The sequence below is a fragment of the Euprymna scolopes genome, chromosome 15 (genome assembly GCF_053919585.1).
Source record: "Euprymna scolopes isolate OS-2025 chromosome 15, ASM5391958v1, whole genome shotgun sequence".
NCBI classification, from domain to species: domain Eukaryota; kingdom Metazoa; phylum Mollusca; class Cephalopoda; order Sepiida; family Sepiolidae; genus Euprymna; species Euprymna scolopes.
The window spans coordinates 117,025,186-117,049,721 of NC_136496.1; the positions used below are offsets into that span (position 1 = coordinate 117,025,186).

A 24,536-nucleotide genomic window follows, 5' to 3' on the forward strand; every position below is an offset into this window, starting at 1 on the left:
AGAGAGAGCAGGGGATAAAGAGAGAGAGAGAGAGCAGGGGATAAAGAGAGAGAGAGAGAGAGCAGGGGATAAAGAGAGAGAGAGAGAGAGCAGGGGATAAAGAGAGAGAGAGAGCAGGGGATAAAGAGAGAGAGAGAGAGCAGGGGATAAAGAGAGAGAGAGAGAGCAGGGGATAAAGAGAGAGAGAGAGAGAGCAGGGGATAAAGAGAGAGAGAGAGAGAGCAGGGGATAAAGAGAGAGAGAGAGAGAGCAGGGGATAAAGAGAGAGAGAGAGAGAGCAGGGGATAAAGAGAGAGAGAGAGAGCAGGGGATAAAGAGAGAGAGAGAGAGCAGGGGATAAAGAGAGAGAGAGAGAGCAGGGGATAAAGAGAGAGAGAGAGAGCAGGGGATAAAGAGAGAGAGAGAGAGCAGGGGATAAAGAGAGAGAGAGAGCAGGGGATAAAGAGAGAGAGAGAGCAGGGGATAAAGAGAGAGAGAGAGCAGGGGATAAAGAGAGAGAGAGAGAGAGCAGGGGATAAAGAGAGAGAGAGAGAGAGCAGGGGATAAAGAGAGAGAGAGAGAGCAGGGGATAAAGAGAGAGAGAGAGAGCAGGGGATAAAGAGAGAGAGAGAGAGCAGGGGATAAAGAGAGAGAGAGAGAGCAGGGGATAAAGAGAGAGAGAGAGCAGGGGATAAAGAGAGAGAGAGAGAGCAGGGGATAAAGAGAGAGAGAGAGAGCAGGGGATAAAGAGAGAGAGAGAGAGCAGGGGATAAAGAGAGAGAGAGAGAGCAGGGGATAAAGAGAGAGAGAGAGAGCAGGGGATAAAGAGAGAGAGAGAGCAGGGGATAAAGAGAGAGAGAGAGCAGGGGATAAAGAGAGAGAGAGAGAGAGAGCAGGGGATAAAGAGAGAGAGAGAGAGAGCAGGGGATAAAGAGAGAGAGAGAGAGCAGGGGATAAAGAGAGAGAGAGAGCAGGGGATAAAGAGAGAGAGAGAGAGCAGGGGATAAAGAGAGAGAGAGAGCAGGGGATAAAGAGAGAGAGAGAGCAGGGGATAAAGAGAGAGAGAGAGAGCAGGGGATAAAGAGAGAGAGAGCAGGGGATAAAGAGAGAGAGAGCAGGGGATAAAGAGAGAGAGAGCAGGGGATAAAGAGAGAGAGAGCAGGGGATAAAGAGAGAGAGAGCAGGGGATAAAGAGAGAGAGAGAGAGAGCAGGGGATAAAGAGAGAGAGAGAGAGAGCAGGGGATAAAGAGAGAGAGAGAGAGCAGGGGATAAAGAGAGAGAGAGAGAGCAGGGGATAAAGAGAGAGAGAGAGAGCAGGGGATAAAGAGAGAGAGAGAGCAGGGGATAAAGAGAGAGGGAGAGCAGGGGATAAAGAGAGAGAGAGAGCAGGGGATAAAGAGAGAGAGAGAGCAGGGGATAAAGAGAGAGAGAGAGAGCAGGGGATAAAGAGAGAGAGAGAGAGCAGGGGATAAAGAGAGAGAGAGAGAGCAGGGGATAAAGAGAGAGAGAGAGAGCAGGGGATAAAGAGAGAGAGAGAGCAGGGGATAAAGAGAGAGAGAGCAGGGGATAAAGAGAGAGAGAGAGAGAGCAGGGGATAAAGAGAGAGAGAGAGCAGGGGATAAAGAGAGAGAGAGCAGAGGATAAAGAGAGAGAGAGCAGAGGATAAAGAGAGAGAGAGCAGAGGATAAAGAGAGAGAGAGAGCAGAGGATAAAGAGAGAGAGAGAGCAGAGGATAAAGAGAGAGAGAGAGCAGAGGATAAAGAGAGAGAGAGAGCAGAGGATAAAGAGAGAGAGAGCAGAGGATAAAGAGAGAGAGAGAGCAGAGGATAAAGAGAGAGAGAGAGCAGAGGATAAAGAGAGAGAGAGAGCAGAGGATAAAGAGAGAGAGAGAGCAGAGGATAAAGAGAGAGAGAGAGCAGAGGATAAAGAGAGAGAGAGAGCAGAGGATAAAGAGAGAGAGAGAGAGAGAGCAGAGGATAAAGAGAGAGAGAGAGAGAGAGCAGAGGATAAAGAGAGAGAGAGAGAGAGAGCAGAGGATAAAGAGAGAGAGAGAGAGCAGAGGATAAAGAGAGAGAGAGAGAGCAGAGGATAAAGAGAGAGAGAGAGAGCAGAGGATAAAGAGAGAGAGAGAGAGCAGAGGATAAAGAGAGAGAGAGAGAGCAGAGGATAAAGAGAGAGAGAGAGAGCAGGGGATAAAGAGAGAGAGAGAGCAGAGGATAAAGAGAGAGAGAGCAGAGGATAAAGAGAGAGAGAGAGCAGAGGATAAAGAGAGAGAGAGAGCAGAGGATAGAGAGAGAGCAGAGGATAGAGAGAGAGCAGAGGATAGAGAGAGAGCAGAGGATAGAGAGAGAGCAGAGGATAGAGAGAGAGCAGAGGATAGAGAGAGAGCAGAGGATAGAGAGAGAGAGCAGAGGATAAAGAGAGAGAGAGCAGATGATAAAGAGAGAGAGAGCGCAGAGGATAAAGAGAGAGAGAGAGAGCAGAGGATAAAGAGAGAGAGAGAGCAGAGGATAAGGAGAGAGAGAGAGCAGAGGATAAAGAGAGAGAGAGAGCAGAGGATAAAGAGAGAGAGAGAGAGCAGAGGATAAAGAGAGAGAGAGCAGAGGATAAAGAGAGAGAGAGAGCAGAGGATAAAGAGAGAGAGAGAACAGAGGATAAAGAGAGAAAGAGAACAGAGGATAAAGAGAGAGAGAGAGAACAGAGGATATAGAGAGAGAGAGAACAGAGGATATAGAGAGAGAGAGAGAGCAGAGGATAAAGACAGAGAGAGAGCAGAGGATAAAGAGAGAGAGAGAGCAGAGGATAAAGAGAGAGAGAGAGCAGAGGATAAAGAGAGAGAGAGAGCAGAGGATAAAGAGAGAGAGAGAGCAGAGGATAAAGAGAGAGAGAGAGAGCAGAGGATAAAGAGAGAGAGAGAGCAGAGGATAAAGAGAGAGAGAGCAGAGGATAAAGAGAGAGAGAGAGAGAGCAGAGGATAGAGAGAGAGCAGAGGATAAAGAGAGAGAGAGCAGAGGATAGAGAGAGAGCAGAGGATAAAGAGAGAGAGAGCAGAGGATAGAGAGAGAGAGCAGAGGATAAAGAGAGAGAGAGAGAGCAGAGGATAAAGAGAGAGAGAGAGAGAGCAGAGGATAAAGAGAGAGAGAGAGAGCAGAGGATAAAGAGAGAGAGAGAGAGCAGAGGATAAAGAGAGAGAGAGAGCAGAGGATAAAGAGAGAGAGAGAGAGCAGAGGATAAAGAGAGAGAGAGAGAGCAGAGGATAAAGAGAGAGAGAGAGAGCAGAGGATAAAGAGAGAGAGAGCAGAAGATAAAGAGAGAGAGAGAGCAGAAGATAAAGAGAGAGAGAGAGCAGAGGATAAAGAGAGAGAGAGAGAGAGCAGAGGATAAAGAGAGAGAGAGAGCAGAGGATAAAGAGAGAGAGAGAGAGAGCAGAGGATAAAGAGAGAGAGAGAGAGCAGAGGATAAAGAGAGAGAGAGCAGAGAATAAAGAGAGAGAGAGCAGAGAATAAAGAGAGAGAGAGCAGAGAATAAAGAGAAAGAGAGAGAGCAGAGGATAAAGAGAGAGAGCAGAGGATAAAGAGAGAGAGCAGAGGATAAAGATAGAGAGCAGAGGATAAAGATAGAGAGCAGAGGATAAAGAGAGAGAGCAGAGGATAAAGAGAGAGAGCAGAGGATAAAGAGAGAGAGCAGAGGATAAAGAGAGAGAGCAGAGGATAAAGAGAGAGAGAGCAGAGGATAAAGAGAGAGAGAGCAGAGGATAAAGAGAGAGAGAGAGCAGAGGATAAAGAGAGAGAGAGAGCAGAGGATAAAGAGAGAGAGAGCAGAGGATAAAGGGAAAGAGCAGAGGATAAAGAGAGAGAGAGAGCAGAGGATAAAGAGAGAGAGAGAGAGAGCAGAGGATAGAGAGAGAGAGAGCAGAGGATAAAGAGAGAGAGAGCAGAGGATAAAGAGAGAGAGAGAGCAGAGGATAAAGAGAGAGAGAGAGCAGAGGATAAAGAGAGAGAGAGAGAGAGAGCAGAGGATAAAGAGAGAGAGAGAGAGCAGAGGATAAAGAGAGAGAGAGAGAGAGAGAGCAGAGGATAAAGAGAGAGAGAGAGAGAGAGCAGAGGATAAAGAGAGAGAGAGCAGAGGATAAAGAGAGAGAGAGCAGAGGATAAAGAGAGAGAGAGCAGAGGATAAAGAGAGAGATAGCAGAGGATAAAGAGAGAGAGAGCAGAGGATAAAGAGAGAGAGAGCAGAGGATAAAGAGAGAGAGAGAGCAGAGGATAAAAAGAGAGAGAGCAGAGGATAAAGAGAGAAAGAGAACAGACGACAGAGAGAGAGAGAGAGAGAGAGGAGAGAGAGAGGAGAGAGAGAGAGAGAGAGAGAGAGAGAGCAATTTAAGCAATTTAGATGGGAACTTGTGTAATTGGACGGTCGGCAATTTCTGTCTGCTCTGATCAGAGAACGCATTGTCTTGGTCAACGGATAAATTTTTTGTTGCTAGTAAACAAGCTGGAATAAATGTTCTTATTCAAAATAACAATCACATTTTTTGTATTATTTGGAGTGCTTTGATTAATTGTTCTCATCTTGGGAATTATTCTTACAACATTTCGAATAATGTAACCTCAGACTTTCTTCAGATTTATCTTGACAATGACTCTTAATGGTGGAAAGAATGTTTCTTGTTTTTTTTTGTTTTTTTCTCCAACAAGTGACAGTCATTAGAATTCAAGATGTTTGGTGCATTTATGGAATGAAAAGAGTGTTATGTTGTATTCATTTTCATATGAATTCGAATTCGTACTGATTTGATATATTTCCGAATTTTTTTAGATGTGGATTGATGATATGTATTAGTTGGATTGTTCAGACTATTATTCTCATTTTGGGTGTTTTTCTCAAATTTTGTCCAATATCGCTTCAAGGCACATCTAAAAGAACGTCAGCAGTTACATCGGATAAAACATTGTGAAGCTAATGACCAAGACGATAATAGTTTGAACCCAAATAATATGTTATCAATTCTCATCCCAAAAATTATAAAACAAAAGACGTTTGCCTTTAAGAAATATACTTTACTAGCAGTTCAGCCCGGCTTTACTCAGGCCCTATGTACTGTTCATAACTATGTGCATATATATATATATTAAAAAGTTTGACTCATGCCCAGGTAACCTACATCTAAAATTTCAAGTGTTTAGACTCAAAATTGGCAGAGGAGTTTGGTAGAGTCTGCAAAGGTTAACTCTTTCAACTTTGATCTCTTGGCAACCAATTTTGCCCAAAAACTGATTAAAAAGCTTGCTGCATGTCTGAATACCCTTTATGTAAAATGCTAGAGACTGCAAAGGTCAAATCTTTTGAACTTTGACCCCTTGGCAGCCAAATTCTCGGCCAAAAACTAATTAAAAAGTTTGCCCTATGTCTGAATACACTTTATGTAAAATTTCAAATGTTTAGACCAAAAATTGGATGAGAGGTCAAATTTTTTTTAACTTTGACTCCAATTTTGACTCTTAACATTTGTTTTGGGCTCAAATCAAGTTAAAAAGTTTGATCCATGTCCAAGATCAAAAATTTCAAGTGTTTAGACCCAAAATTGGCAGAGGAGTTTCGTAGAGTCTTCAAAGGTCAAATCGTTGAACTTTGACTCCTTGAAAATTAAATTTCTGGCTGAAAACAAATTAAAAAGATTTTTCCAAATCTCAATACCCCTTATGTCAAATCTCAAATCTGTAGACTGAAAATTGACAGAGTAATTTGGTAGGGAAATGTACACACACAATTTCATTTTTATAGATATATAGATTATAACATGATTAACATGGTGATAAGATAAACTTTAAATTTAAAATTCTCCATCTGTCTCCATTCATTTCTATTCAGCAAAAATGCCTCTAACAACCCTGCTTCCCATGTCACATGACCAATCTAATAATCTGCATGTGTTCCGTGACTCACACTTAACCTTTAAAAGTTCATAATTAAAAAAAAAAAATTGTTTTTTGATAACTCAACAAATTATTTAGAATTTGCAGGTACAACTGCTGCCTCTAACTAACTGCGTGGCACCTTAAAGTCTTTAAAACAAATATTGGTTGACACAAATCATGGTGTCCTTACCCATTTCTTAGAGAATTATATTTGGAAGTTTCTAACATTCTGACTATTGTCTTTTGTATAAAAACAAAGTGTGTAAAGTACATAATATTATAAATTCTAATATCATTTCAACCATTAATGCTTCTTTGTTGTTAGTGAAAAAATAAATTTCCATTAAAAAAATGTAATGTTATCTACATACTTTTTATGTCAATTTCAACTAAAAGTAATGTTTATTAACGTAATTGTCATGTTGCAATTTGTTAAATATTACTGGAATCTTATCTATATAAAATAGTAGCGTGTGTGTGTGTGTGTGTGTGTGTGTGTGTGTGTGTGTGTGTGTGTACAACTCTCCTACAGCCCACACCACTGGACCAATCATGACCAAACCTGGAATGATGATGCCCCCCCCCACCTAGGAATGGTGCACACCACACTATTTTCCAAAGATCAAAGGTTATGGTCATATTTAGTGTGGCTTTTCATAAACTCCCCCATCTAGAAATGGTGTACACCAAGTTGGGGTTTGCCACCATCTGGGGGCCACCACCATGGTGACGGCAAACTTCTTTGTGAATTTGAATCAAATCATCCTCCTATACTCGCATCCCCTCACACAATCTTCATAGTTCACTTCAGGAGATAGTTAAAAATATTTTAAACACTTTAAGCAACAGTTGCTCTTACAGCATCCACTTACTGCAAGAATGTCTGTCATGTCCAGCAAAATGATATGCAGAACAATTGCCGGCCATATTTGTTTTGGATGTGGAATGTAAAAACAAGAGAGGTAACTCAGGGTTGCCAGATTGTAAAAAAAGTTCAAGTCAAATTTTTCAGAAAAAGGGAGCGAATGCTATATAAAGTAAAAATGGCTATATTAAAGATTTTATCCCCAAACTATTTGTATCTTATCCATTAGTTTCGTATTTTCTTAACAGATGTAAAGACGTTTCCTATGAAATTGAAATCATAGGCTTTTAATGTTTTTAGAGGAAATTAAAATTATTTAAGATAAAACACGCTAATTTAATAATAATTTCATATTTTTAACGTGTACCAAAAAATTAAAAAAATATTAGAAAATGTTATATTGAAATAATTGTTAATAAATTTGTAGATGAGTACATCAGCTAAATTCCACCCCCCCCTCAAAATAATATTTTTTTAGGCGACTACGTGTTAAAAAAAAAAAAAAAAAATTTAGAGTGGAGGGATTAGTTTTGTATATAAATTTGACATAAAGCCAAAGTTTAAAAATGGTCACTACCTCTATCAACCCTCCCCTCTCTCAAGTACACCAAAGGTCTCAATTTATCTCCTTGAGAAGGTAAAGTTAGATGCAACGTCATTTTTATTATGTAGAGAATATCCAACACCTCAGTAATAAGAATTGGCCCAGTCAAGAAGAATTTTCTCTCCTCCGACCAAAAATACAACAGATATGACACTTTGATCCTAGCCCAGATGCCAAGAAATAATTATTCCTGATTATAAATATCTATTCATACCAGTCTTCAAAATTGGCATCAATGCCTTGGATCAGACATTTCTGTTAATCTCAGTTTTTGAACATTTTTTTATAACTCATTTTTTCCAAATTAAAAATATGTAAAACATTAGAAACAAATGTTTCAATATTTAAAGGATTTGTTTTCATCGAAATGAATGACTACTTTTCCCATCAAATTATCATTGACGTATTGTTTTACTTTGAAGAGAAAACATTTTTTTAATTAAAAATGGATGAGAAATATTCAATAATTTCTCACTAATACGTGTTTTACTTTAATAATTATTTTTTATTTTATGTTTATTTGACTTATAAAAGTTAAGAGATTCTATTTATAAATGCTGCTCCTAGGAACTGATGAATCAAATTAATTCATATTTTGCTATCTACCAATCAGCAATCAGAATTGTTCCATAACAAGGCCAATAGCCATTAGTCGCATGCTCTCATGTAATGAATGAATGCAGGATTGACATGAAATTCTTAAGGATAAACTAAAATGGCCGAAAAATGGGCTGAAATAACTTAAATAAATAAAAAGTAAATGACTTAGAATGACTTTAATGAACTTAAGGATGAATTGAATGACCTTAAGAATGACTTGAATGCTTAAAAAATAACCGGAATCCTTCAAAATCAACTTGAATGATCTGGAGAATGACTTGAATGGCTTTGAGACTGACTGGTTGTAAAGTGGGTGATCATTTTACATTAAATTAATACAGAAAAGTGATCCCCACACTTTATATCACAATAAGTACAGCATGTAGTAAGAACAGATACTACACTTTGAGATATTAAATCTTTTATTCAGGAAAAAATGAACATGAACAAAAGAATTAGGCACAAGGCCAACTCAAAAGGGGGCAAGAAAAGCTTAAAAAGCTAAGAGCAGCATCTATTAACAACAAACCAAAAAGGCCAATCGCAAAAGTGTTACGGACAGACCGACCGGCTGACTTATAGAGTCGCTTGCACGCAACTAAAAATTAAGCCTTTTAGCATCCCAGCACATAATTTTTTTGTGTCAACACGAGAAGGATCCTTTGCTCTTTGGCTGCAAAATTATAAAGTCCGGAACCTGTACAGAACAGCTGTCCACTGAGAATTCTTAATCTCCAGGACTTGTATAGAATAATAACACATAGGAAACTCTTCTGAAATTAAACATGCCTTACAATTCAAGAGGTTATGGGCCCAGCGGAAGACATTACTTCAATGGATTAGAATCAAAATTCTTATTGTGGCAAGTAAAATTTTTAGGATATTTACGAATCCAAAAGTTATACAAAGTAATTCAGGCACAACCTTAAAATGGAAACGACCCCGACTTTATTGAAAAGAATGCAACTGTCTTTGCAGAATTAATACAGTGCTTAGATTACCAGAGATAGACAGACTTCTGTCTATCTCTGGTAATGCGAGAAGCTCTGGACGATGGCTGCAAAGCATTGAACATATTAAGAGAGCATTTTAAGTGATTTTAAGCCATTTACCATCATGATAACTCAGAAAGAAAAACCCATGACTTTTAGTCAATTCAAGGTAGCATTTAGGAGTTACAAGGAAACTGAAAAAATGATCACAAAAAAAAAAATCTACAAATATCATGAAATTTAAAAATGTCCAGTTAAAAACACCAAAATTTAATTAAATCACAACTTTTCCAAAAACTGCAACTTTTCCAAAAACAATTTTTCTCCTAAGAAAAGTACAAAAATTATTTGCTATAATTGAGGACACCCAATCACAACTTTCCAATGTAGATACAAAAATTTCAAAGGAGATTCCATTAAAAATGTGGTGAGCTCCATTAGCGAACATACATTTTTATTTTCATGTACGTTTGACTAACAACTTTCTTGTTGTATGTAGTGCAACGGCACATGCAGTTATGAAGGAATCGGATTTTATCAATTTTGACCCCAACTTTAACCCTCAGAGTCACTCTGTACAGCTAGCCAACAACAGTCGAGTAAACGATATCGTTTTGAACAGAGGCGAAGCTAAAATCTTGCTAAGGAACAATAAAGGTGAACATTGTTTCTATATTCTGGAAAACGCTCTTCTAATACCAAAATTTAAACAAAATATATTTTCTGTACAAGCCGCCATTAAACAAAGTGCAAATACAAACTTTAACCCCAATAAATAAAAACTGGTGTACCCGAATAAAACTGTATTCGACATTAAAGAAAATGGAAGACTATTATTTTAACAGCGTAATCCCATCAAAAACTGCCTGCCATTATATACTGACATGGCATAAAATTCTTGGACACTGCAATATTCCGGATATCAAAAAGTTGTCGAATGTGGTTGATGGAATGAAATAAAAACTTAATAAAACTTAAACTGCGACGTTTGTAAAATTAAAATAAGATAGCATGAAAAATAAAGAATCTATTTAAGTTCAAAACCCTTCAGTGACTTTTTGGACACTACATTATATATATATATATATATATATATATATACACACGATGGGCGTGCAATAAGTAATGCCCCTTACCCACTTCCCGTTGTCTAATCAAGCTGAAATTTTGCATGTGCAATGATTTATATCTCTACGGGTTATGTGGCAAATTACAGCTTTGAACTAATTGTGGTTTCTGTTTTACAGGTGTTTGAACTGAGTCAGGTGTGAAATGGAGCCTGTTGAACGTCGAGCAGTGATCCGGTTTTTTGTATTTGAAAGGACGCACACCACAGGAGACTTGATGAAACGAAAGAAACTTATGGTGATAATGCCCCATCATATGATCTTGTAAAAAGCTGGCATCGTGAATTCAAACATGGCCAGAAGTCTGTGGAAACAGCTCCCAGACCTGATCGCCCCACCCCCTTCTGCCATTGATCAGGCATCTGTCAGTCAAGTTGAGGCTGCCATTTTGAAAGATCGGCGCTTACTATTCGCCAAATAGCCCAAGATGTCAAGATTAGTACAGGGTCTGTGGAAACTATCATTCATGACCATTTGCATATGCATAAGGTGTCTGCCAGATATATTCCCACGTTGCTCACACCATTCCAGAAGCGAGAACGCGTCGAGTGCTCGAGGATGAATTTGGAGATGTGCCAAGAAGATGAATCAAAGTTTTTCAAAAGACTGATTACACAGGATGAAACCTGGGTCCATCACTATGAGCCCAATCAATGCAGTGGAAGTACTTGAACTCACCACCTCCAAAGAAGGCAAGGGTGCAGTCCTCTGCTGGCAAGGTCATGCTCACAGTCTTCTGGGACCAGGACGGAGTAGTGATGACAGATTTCCTGGCAAAGGGTATCACAATTACAGGAGCCTATTATGCTTCACTTTTGAGGAAATTAAGGGAAGCTATCAAAATCAAGAGGTGGGGCAAGATAAGCAAAGGTACTCTCCTCCTGTAGGACAACAATCCGGTCCACAACTCGCATGTCGCCAGATCAGAAGCACTGTCATGTGGTTATGAAATCCTTCCCCATCCTCCCTACTCTCCTGACCTTGCACCCTATGACTTTCACCTCTTCCCAGCCATGAAGTTGTTTTTGAAAAGAAAGTGCTTCCCAGATGATGCAGCCTTGATTTTTGAAGTCACGTCGTGGTTGGAGGACCAACCTGGGGCGTTCTATAAAAACGGTCTCCAGAGCTGCATCAAACGATGGGAGAAATGCATAACTCTGGGTGGTTCCTATTTAGAGAAAGACTAATAACTGTGCCAAGTTTCGTTTCTCTATTGCTATGGGAAGTGGGTCAGAAGCATTACGTATTGCACACCCCTCGTGTGTGTGTGTGTGTGTGTGTATATATTGGAAGTTTTTCAACCCTTAAAACTATTAAAAAAAAAACAAAAATAACTTAATCTCTTCATAGGTCAGTTAATCACTTTCAATCACTGCATTAGTTTGCTTTCAAGAATTTACTCTAGTTCTAATATTGTAGGATCTTCAATTGTTTACTGTGTTGGGGTAAACACAAAAACAAAACATTTTTACATCATGACACATCAGCAGTGTTGATCAAGCACCACCTCCCTTAAAAACAAACAAAAACGTTTTTCTGCGATTTATTTTAATTTAAAGTTCACTGGTTCTAAAAAAAAATTTTTAAAAAGAAAAAAAGAAAACTTATATATGCTTCAAAATAATGAAAAATTAGATTACAGATTAGTGAATCTAGTGTTTCAAGTCTTACAAGATATTATTGGAAGTAGTATTTATATAAGACAATCTCAGCCAAATAAAATTGCTCAATATACTAGATAGAGCAAATACAGTTATAGTTTATATATTTAAATTTCATTTAGAAAGAATTATTTTTATTTATTTTTTTGTTTTGTTTAACGGCATATCAACCCTTTGTGGGTTATTTAATGCCGAATCCAGTTATTTTTGGAATAGTATTCGATGTTGTATCCAGTAATTTTATCAGATTTTTATTCTTAAAGCTCCTTGTATTTTCAATCGTTAGTTCATAGCTTTTGATTTGGTTGTTTTATAGTGGATTTTGTCATTTTTGTTCTCTGCCTTGCACAATATGATTGGGTTTTGCAATGGGAGGAGGAAAAGGGTTACAGTATTATTAAGTCCTGCATTATGGATGTAGCTATATTGTTGATAGTGTTTTATATTCAAATTGTCTTCATTCTTAAGAAAGGTTTCTTGGAGATAAATAACCAAAGAATTAAATTTGGTTTGCAACAATAAAATTTAATTGTAAATTGCCACGGCAATTCCATTGAATTTTCTTGTAATTCATGAGGATTTTTTTTTGGTTTGAGGAGTAACTTCAGTTTCCATGTCTTCTAATTCTGTAAATATTTGTAGTAGTAGTAGTGGCTTCTGTTTGTAGTAATTTCTTTATATTATTTTGTTTTTTGGTAGATGTATTTTTTGTTTGTTTTTCAAGTGTGTTTTTTTTTTCACCATAGGGAAGACGTATTGGTGATCTGTGTGGTCTTTCTTTTAACTGATTTTGTTTTTCCTTAGTTTTGTCTTTTTCAGCATCTGCACGACGTACTGGTGATTTTTGTGGTCTTTCTTTTGATCGACTTTGTATTTTGGATGTTCTGATTTTGGTTGAGAATTTGTTTTATTGGTAACATTAGTTGATGATTTAATGGGATGATTAATTTTTTATATGTTTGGTTTGATTTCATTTATAAATTTGGGACAGTCGTTTGGTCCCAATTGTAACAATTTGTTTATTAGTATTTCGTATTTGGAGTCTTGGTTAGTGATGGATGATAGGTGACTTGAGAGTACGTCTTTTCCTATTTTCCTGGCTTCAAGGAAGGAGATGTTTTTGGTATGTTTTATTGACACTACTTCCTTTTCTTTCTTCCAGATTCTGCATGCTCTAGCATAAGCAGGATGGTTTTCTCCACAATTTGCACATTTGCAATCAAGATTGTAGTCATTGACAGTGTGGTATGGATCTCTCTGGCCACATCTGCCGCACACTGCCCGCCCCTTACATGCATCCTCATGGTGTCCAAACTTCTGACATTTAAAGCACCGAAGTGGGTTTGGTATAAAGGGTTCAACTTTTTCAACATTGCACCCAATTTTGATTTCTTTTGGGATAGTGGGTCTATCGAACTGCATAATGTAAGTATTCGTAAATATCGGCTGATTCTCTTTTTTTATTGTAATTCTTTTACCGTTTGTTACTCCTTTTTTTTTTTTTTTTTTTTTTTTTTTTTATTCAATTTTCACCCCAAACAAGGCACAGTGCCACTTTGAAGCAGGGGGCTACTATTAGGGAATTAATTAGCGGGGTCATTATGAAGGGAGAAGAGTAGAAAGATGTTTGTTAACATTACACTTGAACTTCTGCATATCATTGCAGTTGGGAAAGCAGAATCCCGGAAGGGAGTTCCAAAGACCCGCAGTTCTGGGGAAGAAACTATTGGAGTAAAAGGCTTTCTTGCACCTAGGGATCTCCACTGTAAAGGGATGAGACTTAGTAGCTTGTCGGGTTTGTCGGGGGTAGTTACGTCGGGGAGGTACAAGTGTTTGCAGTTCGTCAGAGCATTCACCATTAAAGTATTTGTAGAACAGGCAGAGGGATGCAACATCTCGTCGATGGGACAGAGGTTGAAGCCCAGATGACAGTTCAGGACCTATCAGGTTTGCGACTCTTTTTTGAACCCTGTCCAGGAGCGAGAGACAAGCAGCAGATGCACCAGCCCAGATGTGACAACAGTACTCCATACATGGGCGAATGGTTGCCTTATAGAGGTATAGGATACTGGCAGGCGTAAGTAGTTTTCTAGCACGGTAGAGGGAGCCAACCTTCCTTGCAGCAGCCTTGGCAATGCTCTCAATGTATCTATTCCAGTTCATATTCCCTGTAAACGTTAGGCCGAGGAGTTTAAAAGAAGTACTTTCAGGCAATGTGTTCATGGCCATTGCTATTGGTGGTAGAGAAGGTTTCTTGTAGTTATTGAAGGAAACAAGCTTAGTCTTAGCAGCATTGAATGAGACCAACCATTTTTGTCCCCATTCCACTACGGATTGGAGGTCATCCTCTAGTGTTTCTGCCATTTTCTTGGATATGTGTTCATTTGTTTTCCCCTCATATCTGTTATAGAGAGTGGTGTCATCGGCAAATATACCCATCTCCGAAACAATATTATCAGGGAGGTCGTTTATGAATATCAGGAACAATAGAGGTCCAAGGATAGACCCCTGAGGCACTCCCGCATTTATGTCATATTGTTTGGATGTACGTCCGTCGAGGACAACTTTGATTTTTCTATTACTTAAGAAGGATTTAATTACGTTATGAATTCTTCCAGTGATTCCATATGATCTAATTTTCCTTAGAAGACCATCGTGCCATACCCTGTCAAAAGCCTTAGATATATCAAGGGCCACCGCTCTACCCTCCCCTGTTTTATCCAATGAACGGTATATACGTTCAGAAACTACAGTTAAGATATCTGCTGTTGAACGGGCTTGCCTGAATCCATATTGTTTGTCAGTCAAGAGTTTAGCAGCTGTTAGGTGCTGGACTAGGGCTTTATTAACTAAGGACTCAAATATTTTGGCGAAAAGCGGGAGGAGGCTAATGGGGCGATAATTTAGTGGGTCAGTTCTTTCACCAGAATTCTTGAAGACTGGTACCACAGAGGCGGTTTTCCAGCAGTCGGGAAAACAAGATTCGTTAAGGCATTTATTGTAAAGTTTGGACAGAACTGGAGCAACCTCGGCAGAGCATTTTTTTAATAGCACAGCCGGGATGAGATCTGGTCCACATGCTTTAGAGGTGTCTAGGTTTTTTATAATAGCATGTACCTGAGAAGGGGTGATTTTCAAGTCGTCAAGTGTGGCGTCTGTTCGCAGAGGAAAATCAGGGAGTGAGTGGTGTACCGAGTTCAGTGTGGAGTTTGAGGCAAACCGACTGGCAAGCAGATTAGCCTTGTCAGTTGCCGTGCAAGCAACCTCATGATTGTTTGTTAGTGGGGGAATAATTGACTGTCCATTATTAACTACGCTGTTGTAGATTTTCCAAAAATCCCGGGTTCCTAATTTCTGTGCTTCGATGCGCTTTCTGGTGGTTTCAGAGTAATCTGACTTAGCTGTGTCTATCACTCTCTTACAATTATTTCTAGCTTCTGTAAACTTCTGTTTATTTGAGCTGGACTTATGTCGGTTGAATCTGCGGAACGCATGCTGCCTTTGACAAATGGCAGCTGCACAAGCAGAAGTAAACCATTGGGGGGAGTGGGGCTTGCTATAGTATTTCCGTGCGGGAACATGTGCTTCAATAGCAGTTTTGAACCATTCAGTTGTCTCATTTGCACACTGTTCCGCTGGAAGAGTAAAGATATTTTGCCATGGGGCATCTCTGATGAGCTCCCTGATGGCTTCCCAATCAGCCTTTTTGTAATACCTCGTTGTTTTGAGTAGTGGGTCTTCAGTTTTAGGGCGAGAATTTAGGCTGATTTCTACCATTATCACAGCGTGATCAGCATTCCCGAGTGGGCTATGGGCATTTGTTGTACAGTCATTGGGAACTGTTGTCAGAAAGAGATCTAGAAGTGAGGCATGTTGATCGTGCTGGTCTGGGAAACGTGTCGGAAATGTAACCATCTGAGATAGGGAATGAGATATAGAGAAGCTATATGTGGCGCTACCAGCTACGTCTGTGTGATTTTTTTAAGGTTTTTAAGTTCTTTTGTTATCACTTCAGTAGTGCACATTGAGAGGTCTTTCGATTTTACTACACCTTTGGATGTATTCAGATTCTTGTGTGGATAAGTTTTGATATTTATGTTGTGGAAAGTTTTCATTCCTAGGAGAAAAGTGGCATGTTTTTCTCTTTCCACTAATAGGGTTTTATTTTTTAAAGTTTTTACATTTTTTGGGGTAATATATGCCGATATAATTTTATGTATAATAAACGGTGATAAGTCAGTTATTTTGGTTTCTTCGGTAGATTCCAATACAATAAATGTTGAGGCTGTTTGATGTAGTTCATTATTTGAACTATCCGAGTCGACATGTTGGCGCTTGGAGTTTTTATACTTGGCCATATATATATATATATATATATATATATATATATTTTAAATTCATTGTTTATGCTCCTCACCCACTTCAGAGTCCAATATTGGGGCATGTTAAGGGGGAAACTCATTCGCCTTGTTATGCCAAGGCTACATAAACAGTATACATGTTCCAAATGGAAGCCATGAGCACCCATAATCCTTTAGTTACACAATCCAAGTCATTTATGGTAACTTCTGGCACTATACAGCCATGTCATGACTTTAATCATTTGGCACATTTGCCCCTAGCCATCACCTTCTAACACATGGAAAAGAGAGGAAAATATGTATATAGTTTATAGTGGTACAGGGTAGAACTGTATTTGTTATGGTTTAGAGGAAATTGATAGAAAAGTAGATGTGTTAGGGCTTGACATAACTAGCCGATTGATCGGATCGGACCCCTCCGACCGACCGCCTAGCCTCGTACGAGGCCAAAGTGGAGTGTTGCAACTGATATCTTTAATTTCCCTACATATCAGTTGCTCAGTCACAAGGATCCTTTTCCGAGTAATTACGCGTCGCCACCCACAACCAACAGGTGGCCCCTTTGAGAGGCTTTTATTCTCTGCAGGGGGACAGTCGGTGTATTCTAATGCCCTACCGACGGGGTTGGGAAGTAGGGAAGGGGGAAAAAAAAGGGGGGGAAGGGGCTGGGTTTTTTTGTAGAACATAAGTTTTTTTTTTTTTATAGGCATCACCACTTATCAAGGCCAAGAGGCCACTCGAGGATAAGTTTTACAAAAGAGAATAGAAAACAAAAACAAAAACAAAAGTTTAATGTAGGTGCATTTCGTCTCAGGAAACCACTAGACAGCCCGATCTGGTAGCACCAGTTAGAAAGAATTACTTTTCAAAATAAAAATTATTGTTTGAAACAAAGAATAAAGTGTTTAAAATTTTAAACATTGTATTCTTTGCTTCAAACAATAAATTTTTATTTTGAAAAGTAATTCTTTCTAAATGAAATTTATAAAGAGATTATATATATATATATATATATATACACACACACACATATACACCCAGAGTAGAATACTGGGATAAAGTGGGCCTGGGATACAGTTTTTTCAGGCTCCTGGTTACGGTATTAGTTATATTATTTGATTATATACTGTGCTGTATTTTGTTACTAATTTTTATTGTCGTATCCCGGGGGTTCTAATATATATATATATATACACACACACACACACACAGACACATACATACACACATTTTATTTGTTTTACATTAGCATTAATATGTTGCTACACATTCATGAGCATGTTTCGGTCAGCCAGTTACAAGTAACTAGAGACCTCTCCAGGCGATATTGCTTATAAAAAAGTTAAGTCTGTAATGCATTAATTATGAACTAAACATTTGTATAAGCAATATTGCCGGAAGAAATCTCTAGTTACTTGTAACTGGCTGACCGAAACATGCTCATGAATGTGTAGCAACATATTAATGCATGAAATGCTTATGTAAAACAAAAAAATATATATCTTGCTCTACTTCGATATTGAGCACTCTTCTATTAATCTCGTTAAAACTTCATTGGCTGCTCTCTGAAAAATAATATACAAAAAATCGGGGTTTTTTTTCTGCTTACTTTCGCATTTGGTTGAGCTTTTCAAAGGCCTGCTGTGAAAGATGCTGGTTTTTATAGGCTGGGTGATCTCGTCCAGCCAAAATTTTGGGGGGCCGGATATCCATCTCACCTGGATACATTAAATAACTTTGATGGATTCTGAAAGAAGGAAATGAAAAAAAACACATCAGACCATAAACATCATTTGTTCATACATTACACATATATATTTTTTTAACAAATAAATTGTATTTTAAAAACTACATTGTCAAGATTTATGAAAATCAACATGTTCATTGTGACGATTGCCTTGCAATATGTGGCTACAATTTGAGTTGGATTGACTCAAAATGTTTTAAGTTTTAAAAAAAAAAAAAAAAAGGATAATGCATTTTTTTGTTTGATAACATAAAATATTTTACTCATATTTGATCAATAACTCGTTAGGCTCCAGTGTCCTATATATATATATATATATATATATACACACACACACAGTAGAACCCCGGGATACGGCATTAAAATTAGTAACAAAATACAGTTCAGTATATGATACATATGGATATAATCAAAGAACATTATAACACCGTAAGGCGAGTAAATACCGTAACCAGAGGCCGGAAAAACATTGTATTCCACATTGTAACTCAAAAGAAAAAAAAACATCATAGGGTCACCATATCCTGGTGTTTTACTATATTAGAATATAAAACTCTTGCTTGGGCATTGAAACCGTCCATCCGGTTTACAAGTTCTGGTTTGAAAAATTCTGCGCATTTATAAATAAATAAAAACAAAGCCATGAAATACTTTGTTTTTTTTTTTTTTAAATCGACAATTTTTTCTTTTGCATTTAAAATATACAAATAAAAACAAAACTATATATATATATATATATATATATATATATATATATATATGTATATATATATATATATAAAAATGATAAATAATTTCTTTTCAAAATTTATAAGATAATCTATATGTCTTTAAAAGTGAGAATGTGTGTGAGGACACTTCTCAACCTATATACTCGATTTTTTTTATTTACAGACTTGAAATTTGGTATATAGAGTATTCAGACGCGTGGAAAATTATATTTTCATCCGGAAAAAAGGGCTGTTAAGGGGTCAGAACTCAAAAATTGTTATGTGGGAGGCCACCAAACTTTTGTTTTCAACTGTTTCATGACTGCATGCACAGTCATGAAATATGACAGCTTTGTTATGTTAAGTATAAGTTGGTTTGAAAACGCTCTTTGAAAATCATGTCAAGCTGGTCTAATGGCTATCATACTTGACTCACTGTCTTTAGCTTTTGGTTTCGATCTCAGCTCCAGTATTTTTTTTTACTTATAAGAAGTGAACTGTTTAGAAAAAAACAATACTTGCATGCGTTTCAGTTTCTGTCCATTTTTTTTTTTTTTTTTTTTTACAGTGGTCACCACTTATCAAGGCCCGGAAGCCACTCAGGGATAAGGGTTATTGCAAGTACAGTACGTTAGTATGGAGATTTAATGAATCAGGCAGACGGAACAGAGTTCCACAGGCGTGCAGTTCTAAGAAAGAAGCTTTGTTCATGGAATCTACGTTTTAATTTAGGCACAGATAAAGAGTGGGGAAAATTTTTCACAGTGGATTCAGCTAGACGGATGTTTTTGTGAAAGATTGGCGAGGGGGGACCAGAGATTGGAGTTCAGACGAGCACCTGCCATGGAAATAACGATAAAACAAGGATAGGCTTGCAACGTCTCTTCTGTGAGAGAGAGGTTGCAGGGTAGAGAAAAGGGCATCCCCCACTAAGCCACGAAGTCTATTTTGTACTCTGTCAAGGTAGGATAGGCTGTTTTTGGCAGTTCCTGCCCAGATATGGCAGCAGTATTCCATCCTTGGACGTACTTGGCTTTTATGTAGATAGAGAATTGCATCAGTAGTGAGATATCTTCTGGAGCTGAAGGTTACGTTTAATACCTACAGTATTTCTGTTTATAATATATAAAAAATCTGCATTAATTAAAATATAATATGTATAATATGCAACGCCGGGTATTATTTTCTAGTATATCTATAAAAGTGAGAATGTGTGTGTGAGGACATTTCTTAACCTATATACTCAACGAATTTTTGATCTACAGACTGGAAATTTGGTATATAGGATATTCAGACATGTGGAAAACTTTTTAATTGGTTTTCATCCAGTAAAAGTGTTGTTAAGGGGTCAAAATTGAAAAAATTGGTACTTAGGGAGGGTATCAGATTTCTGTTTGTGAATTGTTTTACAAGTGTGAATGCGTGAATCTTTCACATTATGTTAAGATTAAGTAGGTTCAAAAGCACTTTTTAAAGATCATGTCAAGCTGGTATAGTGGTTATCATACTTAACTCACTGTTTTTAGGTTTTGATCTCAGCTCGAGTATTTTTTCCTTTTTTACTTTCAAGAAGTGAACTGTTTGGAAAAAAACATAATACTCGCATGCACACGTCAGATTTTCTTTCCATCTTTTTTATTTCATTTTTTTTTTCAAGAAGTTAACTTACGTTTAATACTAGGCAATGCCGACTGCACCTAGTACGTAATAGTACTGCTTACTACATTATTAGTCGGAAAAAAGGATAAAATTCATCTATATTCATCATCTTCTTTCCAAGAGTTGTTGAAATCCTCTTAAAAATTCTTTTGCAAAAATTATATTTGTCTGATGATTGAACCTGTATAAATTAGTCCTGCAATAGTAAGCCACTAACATATTGCTAAAAATGCAAATGTAATACTTTGTGTGAACTGCGTTGCTCCTTATAATAAAATGTAATTTTTATCTTGATTTCTAAAATATATCACATGTATCCAGTGTCCTATTTATAGGAGAGTAAACATTTCGCTTTTTAAAATAAAATAAATAACTTTTTCCTTTCAATTTTATGTATTCTATCCCATTTTTAGTCAATAGTAAAAAAATTACATATGTGGGACTGAATAGGTTAAAGTGTATATGCATGTGTAGGAAGGGGACAGTACTTCATATAATTCCACTGAAACTTGATATTTCTATATTTAGAAAGCTACGAGTGAGACAACTTCATGTATGTATGTTTCACGTTAATGTAACTTTGATGATTACACACTGAATTATTTTTATTCATTACTAGCTGCACCCAACCATGCGCTGCTGTGGCTCAGTTAATGGCTGAAATCGACTGGTAAATCAAAATTGCAGAATATGAAACACTGGACATGAAACGAAACATGCATTCCGGCTATTGAAAGAGAATCGTCTATTTTACTGGAATTTGTAATAAAATAACGAAATAAATCAATATAATAGACTTGTTTTTATTTATTTTTTTTGGGGGGGGGAGCGTTATAAATTTGAAAGTACTTTTTTGAGTAAATGCTATCCATAAAAAAAACTAAAAGAAAAGAAAATATTTAAAATAAGTACTATTTCACAAGTTAAATTTAAAATGTAACAAATGAACGAATGTAGTCAAAACTTCCTTTTTGTTTACATTGTTTTATTTGTTCTAATCAACTTCTCTTTAAATGCAAAATATTTCTGGAAAAAAAAAAAACAAAAAAAAAACAGTTGATTGTGAAAAGAAATGTTTGTGTACGTAAGTGTCCAGTAGTGGCCAGTGGCCGTATAGTGACTAAAAACACTATAAACTTAATCAGATAGGTAAAAGAATAACTTATCTGGCCTTTGATAACATTTATTTGTATATATTAAATTTTGTTTTACCACTTCCTTGTACGTAATAAATAGTTGAAAAATAAAAGACAAAAAAAAAAAAAAACAACAACAATTTAAATGCCATCCCTCAAAGAACCCAAAAAGAAAAGTTGATTTTATTTATTTATTTTATTATTTTGATTCAAATTCCATTAAAATGAACGATTTTCTTTCAATAGCCGGAATGTGTTTCGTTTAATTTTCTCGACAACGAAATTATTTTGTATTTAAGACACGTTAAACCGAACCCATGCATAATCATGTACAAACTATAAGCGTTACGCACATTGAGAGGGAGTGATGTGTTGAGAGTAACCCCTTAACACAGAAAAGAATATGGAGCAGCAGTATGCAAACTGCAAAGCAAGTAAGTGATTAGTACCGTATGCATACACACGCAAACACACACACAAACGACTGTAATAATCTAAGCATTTAATGGACTTGTAGCCATGCAGAATATGTCTATTAGTGGCGTCATGTTTTATTTTTTGATAACTGTTCGTTTATATAGGGAAGAATCGAATTTGAGCATATCAGAATGTTCAAAACTCAGCCAATCAGAATGGGCAGAATATGGCCGTTATTATTTATGAATTGGAAAAGGGAAAGCTTATGTCTAGGTGTTTATGATCCAGTTACGATGGGTGTAACCACATTATTTGTTGAAAATGTACATTTTTTCCAGATGGCAGTAAATATCTAGAGGGAAAAATAGAACTCCTTCCTCTGAAGATGTTGGGATGGTGATGGTATTGCTCCTAGCATGCAATGTAGCATTTTATTATAACGACTAAAATGTCTAAAATGGCATTCTAAAGCTACATAAGATAGTGGCTATTAGCCTAGATGTATTGAATTTTTATGTGGCATCTTATTGGAAACCTACGGTACTTTTGTCCAGAGGAGAATTTCTGCAATCATTTTATTATAGAGGAGATTAATCAAATATTTATTGAAACGAAAACTCCAATAGCATAAAATAAACAGAAACTCTTAAAATCCTATTTTAAAAAATAATTTTGTTACAAAATTAAATCTACCATAATTCATTTTAGTTTTTCTATGTGAACAAGTCAACCATTTTTATCTTTTATTAATAAAAAAATTATTTTGTGACCATATGGCATCATTGATGTTTGTGACTCTTCACAAATTTAGGAGCACTGAAACTGTTTTCTTGCTTTAAAAATATTAGCAAATTTTCATGCATTAAAAGACTGAATGTTTGCAAAGCTATTTATATTCAACTAGCCTGGGTGCCCAGCATTGCCCGGGTGTTTGGAGGTGTGTGTTGAGCAAAAAAGAAAAGAAAAAGTGGTAGTAGGCAGGCAGGCAGGCTCGAACCCATACCATGAAGGAGGAAAAAAAAAACGTGAAAAAAAAGTGACGTCTTTGCTGTTGTGTTTATTGTTAAACCAGAAGTGGTGAAGATTTAAAGCTAGTGAATTGAAAAGAGGGGGTGACTTTTGAAAATATCTGCGAAAAAAGCGACCCTCCCTGTTGAAAAATGCCCAGTTGAGAGTGAAGGAATTAATTTTTTTAGCCAATTTTCGATATTTGTCATCCGAAGGGTTGAGCTTCAAAATGCTACCAATCTCGTGAAAATCCGTCGCCTCTGTCAAAAGCTTTAGGCAGACATACAAATATACATACATTTAAACAGACAGGTGAGATTTATATTATAGACTGGGGGGGGGGGGTACCCGGCCGTGCCCGAGTGTTTGGAGGTGTGTGTGGTCAGTCGAGGGTGGGGGCTGTTAATGAAAACCTAAGAATAAGTGAAGTAAAAAAAGAAAACAGAAAAACGAACGTTAAAACTTATCTGAAAAATAAAGCGGGGGGGGGGGGTACCTGGGCGGTGGGGGGGGGCATAATTAAAACAAAAAACACAAAAAAAACTAACGTAAGGCAAACGAACGATGTTAAATGTAAAAATCTGAAAAACAAAAACAAAAAAGAAAATAGAAAAACGAACGTTAAAACTACTTTAAAAAAATCTAAAAAATAAATTTAAAAAAAAAAAAAAACACGGAAAAATGGCTTAAATAAGCCTGTTTCAATATTAAAATTTAAAAAAATCGGTGGGTACCCGAGTGTTTTTGGGTGTGTGTGGTCAGTCGGGGGTGTGGGGTGTTAATGAAAACCTAAGAACAAGCGAAGTAAAAAAAAAAAAAAAAAAAAAAAAAAACGAACGTTACATGAAAAATGCCTTAAATAACCCTGCTTCAATATTTAAATTTAAAAAAATTGAAAGAAAAAAAAAAAAAAAAAAAGATATCTTACACCACGATTCGAACCCACAACGTTTAGATAATGACCCAATGCTCTAACCAAATTACCTAACACGACGTACATGAAATTGTGTCAGTTCTTTAAATATTTAAACTAAATAAGGTCATGACGTCGTCTGACGCATGCGTAGACCCAATCTCGTCATGAAAGGACGGTTTTTGCTGACCCTCCCCCCTGTAGAAAAATGCTGATTTCAGGGTGAAAAAAATTAACGTTTTCGGCCAATTTTTCGATATTTGTCAGGCGAAGGGTGGGGCTTTCATATGATACCAAGTTTGTGAATTTTTGTTCTGTCAAAAGTTTTTAGCAGACATACAAACACACAAACATGCACACATTTTCGCTTTTATATATATAGAAGATAGATTAATTTATTAAAAAATTATTTTAATAATTAATTTAACAATACTGCGATAAATTTAACAATTGAAATTATGTTTTTAGACAACAATTGATAATTTGCATCACTTGGATTGTTCGGACTACTGTGTCTTGGATGTTATATTTCAGCAAATATAACCTCTGAACTTCAAAGGATTTCTTTTTGAACTGATCCCTTTATTTAATCCATATGGGTAGATTGTTCTCATTCTGTCAGACATGGCCGAGTAGAAGTCTAGTATCGTCTGTAGTGAGGATTGAAATTTCAACATCTAGAAGACTGTCAATTCGAACTGATTATTACTCAAACACTTTATCTATTGCGCCAGGTGTCCAATCTAAAGAGTTTGGTTCAGAATTCTGTAGAGATTCTCGAGTTCAACACGAAGCATCTGACTGTCAGATGTTACATTTGTGAAACTGATGAAAATAACAT

The 24,536-nt window shown here is 37.0% G+C and overlaps 1 protein-coding gene across 2 annotated transcripts in view; it reads right to left on the minus strand.

Annotated features, from left to right (window-relative positions):
* LOC145294087 (kelch-like protein 3) overlaps positions 1 to 24,536 on the minus strand; it is a 102,030-nt gene that overhangs the window by 38,914 nt on the left and 38,580 nt on the right. For both annotated transcript variants that reach the window (XM_080141147.1, XM_080141148.1), the window contains exon 2: positions 17,715 to 17,852. In XM_080141147.1, the coding sequence (XP_079997273.1) occupies positions 17,715 to 17,833 (119 nt within the window). In that variant the 5' untranslated portion in view covers positions 17,834 to 17,852. The remainder of the gene's footprint in view (positions 1 to 17,714; positions 17,853 to 24,536) is intronic.